We start from the raw sequence: 17,340 nt of genomic DNA on the forward strand, positions 1-17,340 counted from the left end.
AAATAGCTTGGGGTGTCTACTTTCTAAAATGGGGTCATTTGTGGGGGTTTTGTGCCATCTTGGCATTTTATGGCCTTCAAAACTGTAATAGGTAGTGAGAAGTGAACTCAAAAATTTACGCCCTTAGAAAGCCTGAAGGCGGTGCTTGGCTTTCGGGGCCCCGTACGCGGCTAGGCTCCCAAAAAGTCCCACATATGTGGTATCCCCGTACTCAGGAGAAGCAGCAGAATTTATTTTGGGGTGTCATTTCACATATACCCATAGCATGTGTGAGCAATATATCATTTAGTGACAACTTTGTGTAAAAAAAAAAAAAATATTTTTTTTTTGTCATTATTCAATCGCTTGAGGCAAAAAAAAAAAAATATTCAATGGGCTCAACATGCCACTTATCAATTTCCTTAGGGGGTCTACTTTCCAAAATGGGGTCATTTGGGGGGGGGGGTTTGTACTGCCCTGCCATTTTAGCACCTCAAGAATTGAGATAGGCAGTCGTAAACTAAAAGCTGCGTAAATTCCAGAAAACTTAACTTAGTTTGTAGATGTGACAACTTTTGCGCAAACCAATAAATATACAATTATTGACTTTTTTTTTACCAAAGACATGTGGCTGAATACATTTTGGCCTAAATGTATGACTAAAATTGAGTTTATTGGATTTTTCTAATAACAAAAAGTAGAAAATATCATTTTTTTTCAAAATTTGTGGTCTTTTTACGTTTATATCGCAAAAAATAAAAATCGCAGAGGCAATCAAATACCATCAAAAGAAAGCTCTATTTGTGGGAAGAAAAGGACGCAAATTTTGTTTGGGTACAACATTGCATGACCGCGCAATTACCAGTTAAAGCAGCGCAGTGCCAAATTGTAAAAAGACCTCTGGTCATTGACCAGCAAAATGGTCCGGTCTGAAAGTGGTTAATAAAAGTGGACCTACAAGTCCTTAAAACGGCATATCTGGCGTGGACTCAGCTCACTGGTAAGCTCTAACCTTAAGCTAAAACAACCCCCGATGTTACAATATATATACGTTATAAGTGTATGTATATATATATATATATATATATATATACTTATACAGCATTCCAGTGTGGTTGTACAGTGAGTCAGATTACTACAGATCAGACTGGATTTCTCGGTCACCCTGTTCCCCCTTTCAGAAAGACAGGATGACTTAGACATAGGAGGTGCATGGGGAGCTGGAACAAGGGTCTCACAACCTCCCCAAGGGATTCTGGGTTCCAAGGACCCCCCCCCCCCCCGCCCAAAGTGAATCCCGTCACATCTCTCCCCTTTCGGCAGCAGACTAACATAGGAGGAGACCCCAGTCGGGTTGACTCTGAAGTTAGTCAGTCGTTCCAGTCCCCCAATGCCAGTATCCACACAGTACCCCAAATAAATTGTCCCAAACATAGCATTGCTCACCCAACAACCTCTGCCTCTCTCAGAGAACATATCTGCCACTGGGGAGAAGTGCGGACTGGCCCTTCTCTCTGGAGTCCTCTCAGCCACTGGAGAGAAGACAGGATGACTGGGCTCACTTCATCATGCTGTTGGGGATCTGGGCCAACTGCCCAGCATCCCGGGGGTATACAGATGGAGACCACATCTTTTGTTAGTTGAGGACAGAGGCTTGCAGAACTCTGCCCTGTTGCTAGCCCTTCTGCTGGGTCGCTGGCATCATTCTGGGGTGCCATCTGCTGCTAGGAAGGGAAGCCGGCTGCTTCACCTCCCTTACCCTCATCTGGCTGCTGGGATGACATGTCTCTGGTACTGTCTCCCAGGAGCATGGATTCTTGCTGGGGAGGAAAGACCACTACCTTCTCACCCTGGACCTCTGGAACTGCCACAAATGTAGTGCAGAGGTCTTGGACCCAGTGGCATTGCGTGGGCTGTCAGTGCCCAGGACAAGGCAAGTCATTTGCGCCCCCTAACCTGCAGACTTTTAGCACTCCCCAAGTTCATTCCCTTCCAACAATACAATAGTTCTGACCAACCTGATTCCAACACTGACCTACCTGATTCCTATACTGACCACTACACTTTCCTACCTGATTCCTTCACTGATCACTACACTAATCTACCTGATTCCAACACTTAACACTACACTGACCAACCTATTCCTTTACTGACCACTACACACTACAATGACTACTATACTGTCCACCACACTATACTGTCTACCACACTATACTGTCCACTACACAGACAACTATACTATACTGTCCACTACACTACACTGACCACTCCACTACACTGACCACTATACAGTACTGTCCACTATACTATCCACTACACTGACCACTATACTATCCACTACACTGACCACTATACTATTCACTACACTGACCACTATACTGTCCACTACACTATACTGTCCACTATACTGTTGCCTGGAGAACTGGTCAGATATGTCACAAATAATGATTTCTGCTGGTCATGGTTAGTCTCTCTGAACACAAGTGATTGATCTTGGTTATGGTTCTTTATCCAGGAATACTCTGTAGGCTTATTCCAAGGGTTGGAAGATTTTCTCAGGTTCATGACTCCGGCTTTCAATGCATTTTGCCACAGCATACTGGCCATATCCGCCAACACTATCAGGCATCTATCAGGCATCCAGCACTTCAGACCCCTGAAAACTCCTGACAGTTTGTCCATTTTTGCGGTCCACCCTCTCAAACTTCCCTATACTGAGAACAGACAGACAGGTCAGGGGTTCCTGGGAATGTTACAGAGCTACTTAACTGGTGTCCGTTTTGAAGTGTTCGATATTTTTTGCAATTATTTTGCAGGGGTTCTTCGGGGTCAGCCTTTGCTCCCTTTTCCCCCATGTATCCTCTCACTACAAGCAGTCCGTTGTCATGTCTGTGTTTTCTCTGAAATTAGGCTTAATCCAAATCATGTATAGGACATTTGTTTGGGATCTGGAAAGTTTTGCGGGTTACAAACAGGGTGTCCATTCTTATCATCAATTCATGGGACACTGGGATTCCTCCTGTTATAGATGATACATACCGGATCCCTATACTGAAACCATTCGGGTGCTCGCTACTTTACTAGATGGATTATTACCTACCCTTCATCAGTCTCATCACACCTAGTTTGGTGTCCTTTTTTGCCCTCTTTTAGGTGTACTGACCAGCTAGGCCAAGGCACACCTCAGGTCTTGGTAGTTAGGGTTATCTCATTTCCAAGTGAAGACTCTGACTACAAGTGAGAAGGCTGGCTGGATGGCAGCCTGTATTTGTAGGAGGAGTCTGAGAGATATTTACCCTCTTCTCCTCTGATCGTGCATTGGCTCGTCTTCATGGTTCCCACCCACCCGTTTCCCTCAAACCTTTCATATATGCTTAGACACATCGTACATGTTCATATTCATATATGCCCTCTTTTAGGAGTACTGACCATTTAGGCCAGTGATGGTGAACCTTGGCACCCCAGATGTTTGGGAACTACATTTCCCATGATTCTCAACTACACTGGCCAAGGCCAAGGCACACCTTAGGTCTTGGTAGTTAGGGTATCACAAGACTCTGACTACAAACTATACTGACTATAGAGGTCAATGTCTCTGAGGCTCAGGCAGAATTATAATAAACGACAAACTTACAATGTTATATATATTATTTCTTTTTTTTTTTTTAACTAAAATAAGTATTTTTTTTTCCTTATAGATGGTGTTTTTCATAATCGGTGGAATTGTTGGACTTTTATTGATTATTCTGATTATTATCCTGTGTGTTACTTTATAGTAGAATAAATGAACATCGGTCTGTGCACACGAGGAAGAAGCTGAAGTTGATTTTTCTTTAAAGTAGATATACTGTAAACCCTAACTGGTGGCACTGGTTTGCTCTGTGCACTTTGTATCATAAATAATTGCCATTTTTTTTTTAAATAAAATCCTCTTTTCACCATTTCCTCCTCCTTTGTCCCATCTCAGTACTACTGATCAGGTTCCTGACTACTCCAGGGATGGCTCCATGGCATTTCTCATGGGCCTTTCAGACTAACACAGAGATCCTATTAGGGGTGATTTAACATGATTCCACTTAGGCCCTTCCCGAGGCATGGCCGACTGCCACCATGTTAACTGCTGCATTCCCTCTGGATGGTGGTGGGTGGCCATGCCACTGGTTGGGCTTTAGTGGAATCATGTTAAAGCACCCCTCATGGCATCTCTGAGGTCATCTGGCTAGGTCCCCCCATCCTCCGTGTGATGGGGTGGTTCTCTACTCATGAGTTACCATGGTTCTAACTTTCTGATCTCGGGCCATCTTGTGCTCACTATATGATTGCTAGCAATTATAGGAAGAGCAATTTTTGAAATTCATCTTTGGGCAGGCACTTTTCTGTTGCAAACATATTATATGACCCCCAAGGGGACGTTTCCCACACTGTCTTTACTCTGCATAGCTGAAAAGAAAAAAAAAAATCTTTCTGAACTAGATCTGCCATGTTGAGTTCATTAAAATGATGGCCTGGATGTAATATTGTATTTGTCACTCTAATAAAGTTTTTTAAGTTTTTTTTTATTATTATTATTATTATTATTATTGTGTGTGTCTGGTTTTGTGCCCATTAAAGTACCCACCACCCAACATACCACTTGGTTCTATGTATTGATCACTTTTTTGGGGGAAGGGCATTGATGCAGTTTCCAACTACATATATTTCCTATTTCCAACTACATCTATTTCCATATAACTCTCTCAATCAGCAACATGTTTTTGTAACCCTTATGCTGCAAGACTCGATGAATAGATAAGAAGGTTTTTTTACATTTACTTGTTTTGAATTTTTTTAACATCTCTTCAGCTACTTCCTGGGTTCAGGACTAGGCCAAAATTATGCCATACAACCCATGGGAGGAGGGGCTTTTTCAGATAAGCACACCCTCCTGCCTACATGCCTGAGCCAAGGGCATATGGAAGCAAGGATGATATTAGAAATCACAGGGCCCTATGCCGCCTGCCGGATAAGGCCCACCCCACCTCTGAGACTAACAAATTATATTTTCTTTAAAGCGGAGTTCCAGACACATTTTTATTTTTTATTTTTTAATGAATGATGCATAAATCATTCTTAAATAAAAAAAGATTATACAATTTAAAAAAAGGATGTTGCTAAAATATTAAATTACTAAAAAAGTTAGTAAATTTTTTACATTTTTTTTCTTATTTATTTTAATTCATTTTATTTATTTTTTCACTGTTTAACCACTTTCAGACCGGACCAATTTGCTGGTCAAAGACCAGACCACTTTTTGCGATTCGGCACTGCGTCGCTTTAACTGACAATTGCGCGGTCGTGCGACGTGGCTCCCAAACAAAATTGACATCCTTTTTTTTCCACAAATAGAGCTTTCTTTTGGTGGTATTTGATCACCCCTGCGGTTTTTATTTTTTGCGCTATAAACAAAAATAGAGCGACAATTTCGAAAAAAATTATTATTATTATTATTTTTTACTTTTTGTTATAATAACTATCCCCCAAAATTATATAAAAAAACATTTTTTTCCCTCAGTTTAGGCCGATGCGTATTCTTCTACATATTTTTGGTAAAAAAAATCGCAATAAGCGATTATTGATTGGTTTGCGCAAAAGTTATAGCGTTTACAAAATAGGGATAGTTTTATAGCATTTTTATTAATAATTTTTTATTTTTTATTTTTTACTAGTAATGGCGGCGATCAGCGATTTTTATTGTGACTGCGACATTGTGGGGGACCCATCGGACATTTTTGACACATTTTTGGGACCATTGTCATTTATACAGTAATCACTGCTATATAAATGCAGTGATTCCTGTGTAAATGACACTGGCAGTGAAGGGGTTAACCAGTGGGTGGCAGTGTAGGGGTTAAGTGTTCCTAGGGGCGTGTTACTAACTGTGGGGGGGTTGGGCTTTCATTTAGTGAACACTGATCTCTGCTCCAATCACATGGAGCAGAGATCAGCGTCACTAGTTGCTAGGCAGAATGGAGAAATGTTGTTTACAACGGCACTTCTCCATTTGGCCACTCCGTGAGACGATCGCGGGGATGCCCGTGGCGATCGAGTCCGCGGGTCCCGCGACCGGACTCACGGGGGTCCCGACCAGCAATGGCAGGGCGGCAAATTTAAAGGGACGTACATGTACGCCAATTTGCCTGCCCGTGCCATTCTGTCGACGTACATCGTCGTGCGCTGGTCGACAAGTGGTTAAAAAAAAAAATGTGTCACTTTTATTCCTATTACAAGGAATTTAAACATCCCTTGTAATAGAAAAAAAACATGACAGGACCTCTTAAATAGAAACAGAAAAATGTGCCTTTAACAGGTATGAGCGCAAGTGACGTTTTGATGTCACTTCCACCCTCCTATGGTATGGAGACAGGTGGGGGCCATCTTTCCATCACTCATCTCCATATACAGATATGGAAAGGTCCCAATCACCTCCCCCGCTACGATAGCTCCAGTAAGCGGCGGAGGGTGTGGGAGAGTGGCGGGAGGAGGGTGACACCTCTCCCGCCGCCAATAACGGTGATCTGCCGGTGAATCCGCCGCAGAGACTACCATTATCATAAGCAGAACCGCTGGCTCTAAAGATGGATACCTCGGTTGTGGCAGCAGCTGCTGCTGCCGTTGCTGAGATATCCCTCTTCAAACTGCCGACGAATAATTACATGAGCCGGTCGGTAAGTGCCGTGGTTAATTAAATCCACAAGGGCTTTTATTTTACCATTATTATTCCTTTATATTGGCTTTTGAAATTTACAAATGCAGCCATTTAGAAATTGGATGAAAGGTTTAGCACTGGGAAACACTTTTTGAAAGATAAAAAGTGTATTTTATATACAACTATATAGATCAGATCAAAATGAGGGACAAATGAGGGGGAAAGAGGGACAGAGGGACATTGCTCCAATTCAGGGACAGCCCCTCCACATCAGGGACAATTGGGAGCTTTGAGGTTATACTTCCTGAGGGCAAGGTGCTTTGTGGCTCTACAAGACCTTCCTGTCCTTGATGTGAGCTCCCATCCTTCAGTGTGATCTTGAAAACTGAGACTGTGGAAATCAGACTGTGGAATGTACACCATGTTGGAATGGTCACTAAAATAAATATCACCTTAAACATTCAACATTCAAGAACAAGGAAATATATGGATGTTGAACTTTGATGCCACAAACCCAGAGAAGGATACAAGGAATTCTCCTCCTTCTTAGGAATGTGATATAACGTCTGAAACACAAGGAAGAGAAGTTTAATCCTTTCACTGGCAGAGATGTTTTAAAAAAAAAAAAAATTGTACACGTTTAATAAATAATGTTAGCCCTGAAACATTACCTAGACCCCCAAACATATTTTATATATATATATATATATATATATATATATATATATATATATATATATATATATATATTGTACCAAGTAAATAGATACACAACATGTCTAGCTTTAAAATTGTGTTCGCCCGTGAAACTACGACAAACATTGGCATCCTGAATTTCCCAAGGGCAACAATTTAAAAGCCCCTATGGGTCATGATTTTAGAGTTAAAGTGGAGTTCCACCCATAAAAATAAAAAAAAATCATTACTGTGCAACTGTTTTTTACTTACCTTTTAATCCCTGTTGCTATGTGGTCCCTTCAAATCTTCCCCTTCCTCGCCATGGCTCCTGACGTCACTTCCCTCGGCCCCTCCGCTCACTACTGCTCCCGGGAGATGTGTATCATCATTTCCCAGGAGTCAGTTGGCAGGGCCGAGGGCTTCGTTGCCATCACAACAGGACAGGCACTTCCAACGACGACGCCCGTTGTGATGGCGACGTGAGAAGTTTAAGGCGCTGCGAGCCTGTCATACTGCTCATGCGCGAGAGCCTGGTAGGAGAGAGGAGGAGGAGGCACATCTCCAATGAGGCAGGATGCCCTCTGGGGGCCAGCTTAGGGGCAGCACCCCGACTGAATCACACCGCAGAGCTCCACCTGTGCTGGGCGCTGCCTCTGCGCGTTATTCTAAAAGTTCTTTGGTGTGGACCTTTTTTGAGACGAGTGCATCAGATTGCACCGCTGCTATTTTGCAACATATGTCTCAAGCGTATCTCGCATGACCAAAACATCAGCCGCTTGGGCACCACATGCTTGACCAGACATATGTTGACCTGCCATGCAGCTCGTTGGCAAGCGTACCTCAAAGATCCACACCAAAGAACAAAGCGGACCTCTCCTTGCTCCTCAGCAGCTGGGATCTCCAACCCCACTAGACCTTCAGTCCTCTCTGAAACCTGCTCTGAGAGGAATGAAGGTGTAGAATTAGGTGTGTCACAGCCAAGTACTTGCGGGCACTCTGCTAGAAGTACACCCACGTCTGATTGTAGGAGGCAAATTTCCCTGCCCCAGCTGCTGGACCGTAGAAAGAAGTTCACTCCCAGCCATCCACATGCCCAGCGGTTGAATGCTAGCTTGGCTAAATTGCTAGCACTTCTACTGCTACCTTTTCAGTTGGTAGACTCGGCCCCCTTTCATGAGTTTGTGCAATGTGCGGATCCTTAGTGGCAGGTCCCCAAACACCACTTTTTCTCACGGAAGACGATTCCAGCTCTCTACCGGCATGTGGAAGCCAATGTCCTTGCCTCGCTGGACAGGGCGGTCAGTGGTAAGGTGCATATTACCACTGACTCGTGGTCCAGCAGGCATGGACAGGGGCATTACCTGTCTTTCACAGCCCATTGGGTCACTCTTCTGGCAGCTGGGAAGGATGCAGGACAAGGTGCAGTAGTGTTGGAGGTTTTTCCGCCACCACGCCTCCAAAGTGCTACTACTGGTTGTGACACACCTCTCTCCTCCACCCCCTCCTCTTCTTCTTCCTCCATGGCCTCTTCCAGTGCTCTTTCCTCGGAACCAGCGGTGCTCCGTAGGCGTTCCAGGGGCTACGCAAGTACGCAGGCAAAACAATGCCATTCCGTGCTTGCGCTGGTTTGTTTGGGGGACAGGAGCCACACTGGGGCAGATTTTTGTCAGCTCTGCAGGGGCAGGCCGAGAGGTGGTTGACGCCACGCCAGCTTAAGCCAGGATTGGTGGTTTGCGACAATGGCACCAAGCTCCTCTCCGCCCTCCGACAGGGACAACTGACCCATGTGCCCTGTGTGGCTCATGCAGTGGTTCTTGGGCAGGTACCCGGGCTTACAGGATGTCCTGAAGCAGGCCAGGAAAGTCTGTGTGCATTTCCGCTGATCATTTAATGCCTGTGCTCGGCTGGCTGAGCTCCAAAAGGAGTTGAGCCTGCCCAAGAACCGCCTTATATGTGACATGCCCACCAGGTGGAACTCAACATTGGCCATGCTGCAGCGGCTGCTCATGCAGCAGAGGGCCATCAATGAGTACCTGTGCAACTACAGCACCAGGACAGGGTCAGGAGAGCTCGGATTTTTCTCACCACGCCAGTGGGGCATGATCAGGGATGCATGCACTGTCCTGTCTTCATTTGAGGAGGCCACTAGGATGGTGAGCAGTGGCAGTGCATGCATTAGTGACACTGTACCTCTTGTCCACCTGTTGGAACATACGCTGCGTGGAATAATGGACAGGGCACTTGAGGCAGAACAGAGGCAGGAAGAGGAGCACTTCCTTGCCCCTCAAGGCCCACTTTATCCAGACAGTGTTCCTGCTGTCCCACCCATCACATAGGAAGAGGAGGAGGAGGAGAAGGAGGAGGATGATTGTGTCAGCATGGAGGTGGAGCCTGGCACTCAGCATCAACAGCAGCAGTCTTGTAGGGATGATTTACAGTCCCAAGAAACCCGTGGACTTGTACATGGCTGGGAGGAGGTAGCTGCGGATCATGTTGTCCTTAGTGACCCAGGGGACTCTGGACCGAATGCATCAGATAACTTACGGTGCATGGCCTCCCTGATCCTGCAAAGCCTGCGGAAGGACCCTCGTATTCTTCGGATCAAGGAGAGGGACCATTACTGGCTGGCCACTCTCCTTGATCCACGGTACAAGGGTAAGGTTGCGGACCTTATCTTGCCATCACAGAGGGAGCAGAGGATGAGACATCTCCTGGAGGCCTTGCAGAAAGGTATGTGCAACGCGTTCCCAGAGACTGGGAGGTTACAAACTCCTGGTCCTGGACAACGTGTTGCTGAGGCATCGGTCAGAAGGAGCAGTGGAGAAGGTGGCCGTCAGACCGATGCGTTCAGACAATTTTTTAGTCCGCAGCCCCAAGGTATGATCGGTTCCAGCAACCATCGGCAGCGTATGATTTACATGGTGCAGGAATACCTAGGGGTAAGGTCAGACTTGGACACCTTTCCCACTGAAAATCCTCTGGCTTACTGGCCAGAGCTTGCACAGTATGCAATTGAGCTACTAGCCTGTCCTGCATCCAGTGTTCTTTCGGAACGCACCTTCAGTGCTGCTGATGGCTTTGTAACCGATCACAGGGTGCGCCTGTCCACCGACTCGGTTGATCGACTGACCTTCATAAAGATGAATCAGTCTTGGATCACCACCAGCTACCAAGCACCTGAAGCTGATGTAACCGAATAATTTTCTTTGAAATATCACATCGCTTCAAGACTGCCTATGCTGATGCTGAGTGACTGTCCTGTTATGTTGACTGTCTATCCTCTTCCTACTCCGCTGATATCTTGGAAGAACATTTTTGGTTCTGGGTGATGCCACCAGCCCAATTTTTCAGCCCCTGTTTAACAGGGGCGTGTAATTACAATTTTTGATGCAATGCTTTGCAGCAGGGCTCATTCCTGCACTACAAATAGAGTATATGGGAGAGGTTGCAGTGTCGTGGCACCAGCACCAGTGCCTAAGGCCCAATTTTTCTGCCCCTGTTTAACAGGGGCATGTAATTACAATTTTTGATGCAATGCTTTACAGCAGGGCTCATTCCTGCACTACAAATAGAGTATATGGGAGAGGTTGCAGTGTCGTGGCACCAGCACCAGTGCCTAAGGCCCAATGTTTCAGCCCCTGTTTAACAGGGGCGTGTATTACAATTTTTGATGCAATGCTTTGCAGCAGGGCTCATTCCTGCACTACGAATAGAGTATATGGGAGAGGTTGCAGTGTCGTGGCACCAGCACCAGTGCCTAAGGTCCAATTTTTCAGCCCCTGTTTAACAGGGGCGTGTAATAAAATTTTTTTTTGCAATGCTTTGCAGCAGGGCTCATTCCTGCACTCCAGCTAGAGTATATGGGAGAGGCTGCAGTGTATAGGCCCAAATTTTCAGCCCCTGTTTAACAGGGGCATATAATACAATTTTGATGTAATGCTTTGCAGCAGGGCTCATTCCTGCACTCCAACTACAGTATCTGGGAGAGGTTGCAGTGTTGTGGCACCAGCAAGCAGTGCCTAAGGCCCAATTTTTCAGCCCCTGTTTAACAGGGGCATGTATTTACAATTCTTGATATAATATTTCACAGCAGGGCCCGTTCCTGCACCCACCGAGAGTTAGTGTGAGGACTTTCATTGTTGTGGCACCAGCACCACTACCACCACCACAACCACCAAAGGCCCTGTTTTTCTACCACTGTTCAACAATGGCATGTAATTACAATTCTTGATATAATTGTTCACAGCAGGGCTCTCCAGCGCCTACCAAGACACCTTAGGCGCAAATTTTTGCAGAGCATATAGGGCAGGCCCCTACTTTCAAACATCCAACTTACAAACGTCTCCTACTTGCAAACGGAAAGAGACAACAGGAAGAGAGATGAAAAAAGATGGACAGCAAAACAAATTATACAGGGGTGATAACCCTTCCCTATGTTTTCCAAAAAGCTTAAAAATTTATTTTTTGACTGGAGCTACACTTTAAAAATGTACCAGTTCAAAATTACAAACATGTTACCTACACTGTCCCTGTCTTGTTTGCACCGCCTGTATACTGCTGTTCTGAGTATATAGGGCCTGGGGGCCCCACGCCTTTCCTTTTTTTAATATGGGTACGGGGTTCCCCTTAATATCCGTACAAGACCCAAAGGGGCTGGTAATGGGCAGGGGGGGCTACCAATGCCATTTTTCTCAATGATTTTCATCCATATTGCCGGAACCAGATATTACATTAAAACCGCAAGCAGTTTTAAATTACCTTTTTTCCGTTAAATGTCATTTTGTGCAGGGACTGTTCTAAACACGGGAAACACGTGGCACTTCACAGGCATACTACAGACACCCCCCAGGCACGATATTTAAAGGAATATTTCACTCTTTTTTTCACTTTAATCATCATTAAAATCAGTGCTCCAGAAAAAAATGGCAGTTTTTAAAAACATTAACCCATGTCCCCTGGGGCAGGAGCCAGGTCCCCAAACCCTTTTTAGGACAATATCTTGCATATTAGCCATTAAATTAGCACTTTTTATTTCGAATGTTCGAATCCCATAGACTTCAATGGGGTTCTAAAGTTTGCACAAATTTTCAGCCCGTTCGAAAGTTCTGGTGCGAACCGAACCGGGGGGGGGGGGGGGGGTGTTCGGCTCATCCCTACTTTTCATGTGAAAACACTGAAGAAATTATACTTTGCTACAATGTAAAGTAGTGAGAAGTTCTCTCCCTTCACTAAAACAACACGTTTGGGTGGAGGGGGAGTGGCCATATGTGAGCAGGAGTGGCATGTGAGTGTGTGAGGAGATGTGAGCGGGCTGTCTTCATGCTATCCCCCTGTGTCTGACACGCTGATATGTGCTGAGCGAAGATGCGGAGGAAGCAGAGAGAGTGCTGTGGGTGTAGAGGCTGGCCGAGAGGTATCGGGAGCTGCCGAAGAGCCTTCGGGGAATCACAGAGGCTTTCTGAGGTTTGCAAAGGCGGCGCAAGAGCTGAACGCCGAACATTGTGAGGTGGTGAGCGCGAGGTGGCGAGCGCACCAGGTACCCAGCGTTGAGGTCTGGGGGACACGAGTGCTGCCGAGAAGGACATCTCCCTGGGGCTTGTGGGGGACCTGACAGGAGGGTGAGTGCACTTGGCATTTTTGCTCCCTATACCTCCCTATACCTGGCAGCAAGGTGAAGTCGGCTCGGACCGCGCACATAGGAGGGACAGCTGTGCTTGGCAGGCTATTCTCCCAGAATAAATGACATACAGGTCAGCTCTTTTTTTTTTTCTCTATTTACCACTGTTTGTTACAAGCTGGTCTCAAGGACATTGAGAAATAAAGATACAGTATACTGCATATACCAAACTGTATATCACATTAAGCTGAATGCCGCAGAGATTTTGAATAAAAAAAAAAAGGGGGGGGCAGCTGGCACTGGAATTATACAGCGCCTTATTCCTGTTTTTTGAAGCAAGTGACCTGTAAAGACTTGTGTAGATAAATAATATCGCTACAAATTGTTGTACAATTATATACAGCTGTATACTTTTCTTAATACCCAGCACTCAGCACCTTCATTTAAACATTTCGGGAATTATCAGCACTGAATTATTACTAACCCCGATAACCTCATCACATAGAACGTTTTTATATATCTTTTTTTTTTTTCTTATTTAGTTATTTATTTTTCTTTTTTCCCTGGTAAATTTTAGCACGTAATATTCTGTGTTTCCTCCTTCCCCACTTCCTCCTCTCTCCCTCCTGGAGTTTGGGAGGGAACCATTAAAACTTTTTCTATTCCTCTCTATAAAACCTTGAGCCAATATGTCGAGGCGGCGAGAAGAGGAACAGGTGCAACAGGACAATGTGGGGTCACAACAGCCCTGCTCATCTAAAGAAAAAAATAATCAGACGGCAGCAGCAGCCGCGGCAAAATTAGAGCGCTATGTTCATACCCCTGGTCAGACTCCAACAAAGGGACGTCAACCGGTGCAACAGACACAGGCACAAGTAAAAGCACACCAGGGTGTCTCAGCAGATAGAAAAAGTCAAGGTCAACTGCCCACAATGGTTATGACAGCAACTAGACATAAGAATACAAGTAATAAAAGTCATGGGGTAACTCAATGTGATCTAGAACCTGCCTTGAGTATTAGCCCCCCCAGTTGAGGAGGACCCAACACTGAATGATGTCTTACAAGCTGTAAACGCATGTAAATTCTCATTGGGAGAACTATGTGATCAATTAAAAGGGATGAAGGAGGAACTATTATTGGTCCGACAGGATATCCAAAAAGCAGTAGAAATAACAACAGTGTTGGAAACAAGGATAAGTCAGCTGGAAGATGATGTATACCCATTACAACACGAGGTTAAAAGTATGAGAAAGCAATTGGACAGTTATGGCTCCAAAATGGACGAAATAGAAAATAGATCCCGAAGAGATAATATCCTATAAAATTTTTGGAAGCTTGGTTTGTAGAACTCTTTGGAAAAGACAGTTTTTCACCTTTTTTTTGATAGAATGGGCTCATCGAGTCCCTTTCAGAGCTCCGCCCCCTGAAGGCCATCCTAGACCCATGCTGTTCAAGTTTTTAAACTACAATGATAAAGTGACACTGATGTGTAAGGCGAGGGAGATAGGAAACATTTCCTACAAAGGCATGAAGATTTCACTTTACCCAGACTATTCTCTTGATTTTCAGAGATGCAGGGCTGAATTTTTTGGAATTAAACATACTTTACAGTTATATAGAGTAACATATGCACTTTTATATCCAGCAAGGCTACGTGTGACGGCACCAGGTAGGACTCAGATTTTTGACTCCCCAGTCGGAGCAACATTATGGATGGAAGCTAATAAGGAGACCCTGAAGAGAAACCAGGGGGAGGGAGACGGAATCTAGGAAGTGAGGGGGAGGGTTGAAGGGGGAAGGGGAGGAGGGGGAAAGGGAGAAAGAGAGGTAAGGGGAGAAAGTAGAAGGATAAAAATAGTGAGAAAAGGGGTGTGTAGAAGGGGGAAGGAAGGAAAAAAGAGGCAAAAAAAGAAGAAAAGGGAAAGGGAAGAAATAAATAGTATTTTTTTTCTCACAGGGAGATAGCAGGGGAGGCACAAAGAAGATTGGAAGTGTGGAGAGAAGGAGTATGGATGATACGGTTACCTTAAATCTCCCTAGGGAGCACCTTGATAGGTGGAGGGAGGTGTGGGACAAGAGGGAGGGGGGTAAAAGGGGGTACATGGAGAGGTGGAAGGGGAAATTGCATGCAAAATCTCATAAGAAGGTAAAAGTTGAACAATGCATGATTGATGCACAAGAGAATAGTTTAAATATCAGTAAGCACTTTGATAAGGAAATATACACAGTGGTTAACAACTTTCAGACCGGACCAAATTGCTGGTCAAAGACCAGACCACTTTTTGCGATTCGGCACTGCGTCGCTTTAACTGACAATTGCGCGGTCGTGCAACGTGGCTCCCAAACAAAATTGACGTCCTTTTTTTCCCACAAATAGAGCTTTCTTTTGGTGGTATTTGATCACCCCTGCGGTTTTTATTTTTTGCGCTATAAACAAAAATAGAGCGACAATTTTGAAAAAAACGCATTATTTTTTACTTTTTGTTATAATAAATATCCCCCAAAAATATATAAAAAAACATTTTTTTCCCTCAGTTTAGACCGATACGTATTCTTCTACATATTTTTGGTAAAAAAAATCACAATAAGCGATTATTGATTGGTTTGCGCAAAAGTTATAGCGTTTACAAAATAGGGATAGTTTTATAGCATTTTTATTAATAATTTTTTATTATTATTTTTTTACTAGTAATGGCGGCGATCAGCGATTTTTATTGTGACTGCGACATTGTGGGGGACCCATCGGACATTTTTCACACATTTTTGGGACCATTGTCATTTATACAGTAATCACTGCTATATAAATGCAGTGATTCCTGTGTAAATGACACTGGCAGTGAAGGGGTTAACCAGTGGGTGGCAGTGTAGGGGTTAAGTGTTCCTAGGGGTGTGTTACTAACTGTGGGGGGTTGGGCTTTCATTTAGTGAACACTGATCTCTGCTCCAATCACATGGAGCAGAGATCAGCCTCACTAGTTGCTAGGCAGAATGGAGAAATGCTGTTTACTCGGCATTTCCTCCATTCGGCCGCTCCGTGAGACGATCGCGGGGATGCCCGCGGCGATCAAGTCCGCGGGTCCTGCGACCAGACTCACGGGGGTCCCGACCAGCGCGGGAGCGCGCTGCCGGCGGCGCGCTCCCAATGGCAGGGCGGCATTGAATATTGGACATACCTGTACGCCAATATGCCTGCCCGTGCCATTCTGTCGACGTACATCGTCGTGCGCTGGTTAGGAAGTGGTTAAAGTTAAGGTTAAATTACAAGTAAATAGAATTTTAATAAATCAAAAGGAGGTAAATAGCATATGGGTGTATTCTGAATACAGTTGTTTTTGTAGGGCCTTTATACTATATGTATATGTCTTCTTCTCCCCTATTGCTTTTTTTTTTTTTTTTTTTTTCTTAAGATAGATGATGCAGGCTAAAATACTTAATATTGGCTCTTGGAATGTGAGGGGTTTGGGCAGCCCAATTACAAAAGTGGCAGTTTTTTCCATGTTGGAGCGGCTTGATGTTGTACTGGCCTGCCTGCAGGAGACACATTTAACCAAAATATCTATATCGCAATTAAAAAACAGGAAATATCAATATCAGTATCATTCAACTCATACCTCCTATTCAAGGGGGGTGAGTGTGATAATAAGAACTGGGGTGAGTTTCTCCTGCAGGCAGGTCAGTATTGATGAACTAGGTCGCTATGTTTTTCTGTATTGTGGTTTGGAGGGTAGATGCTGTGTTCTGGCAACTATATATATATACCGCCACCGTTTAAGATGGAGGTTGTGTATAGATTTATGGAATTTTTGGGGGATAAGGAAGATGTCCCGGTTATAATAATGGGAGACTTCAATGAAGTCCTTGATGAAGAGATCGATAGGCTTCCCCCCAGAATGTGATCTAGGAATATGGAAGCAACCAGGTTGAGTTGCTTCTTGAAGGAGATAGGGTTAATGGATTTGTGGAGAGAGAGGAATTTGAGAGTTAAGCAATATTCCTGTTTTTCAGGATCTTTCTCCACTCTCTCCAGAATAGATCTGGCCTTGGGTAACGCGGAAATGTTACAAAGTGTAAAGAACATAGCATACAGTATATGCCTAGAGGGGTCTCGGACCATTCACTGTTGATGGTGACACTAAGCCTGGGGAGGAAGAAAACACAAGGGGGATGGAAAATAAGCCCATTTTGGTTCGAACTATTAAAGGATGCCAAAGAGGTCTTGTCAAAACTACGAGAGTTTATAGGGTTTAATACAGGCACCGCCTCAACCAGTGTAACATGGGATGCCCTTAAGGCTTTTCTTAGGGGCATCTTGATCCAGCAGGTAGCAAGAATTAAGTGAACATCTAGGATCTGGGAGGAAAGTATTATGAAGGAACTGAT

The 17,340-nt window shown here is 44.5% G+C and overlaps 1 protein-coding gene across 6 annotated transcripts in view; it reads left to right on the forward strand.

Moving 5' to 3' along the window:
• The window catches only part of LOC143923363 (uncharacterized), a 48,173-nt gene extending 43,635 nt beyond the window's left edge, over positions 1-4,538 (forward strand). For all 6 annotated transcript variants that reach the window (XM_077446981.1, XM_077446984.1, XM_077446983.1 and 3 more), the window contains one exon: positions 3,678-4,538. In XM_077446981.1, coding sequence (XP_077303107.1) covers positions 3,678-3,755 — 78 coding nt within the window. In that variant the 3' untranslated portion in view covers positions 3,756-4,538. The remainder of the gene's footprint in view (positions 1-3,677) is intronic.
• The last annotated feature ends 12,802 nt before the right edge of the window (positions 4,539-17,340 follow it).

Source organism: Lithobates pipiens, unplaced genomic scaffold, assembly GCF_037356315.1.
Source record: "Lithobates pipiens isolate NorthernLeopardFrog02 unplaced genomic scaffold, aLitPip1_a1.2 Scaffold_22, whole genome shotgun sequence".
Taxonomy (NCBI): Eukaryota; Metazoa; Chordata; class Amphibia; order Anura; family Ranidae; genus Lithobates; species Lithobates pipiens.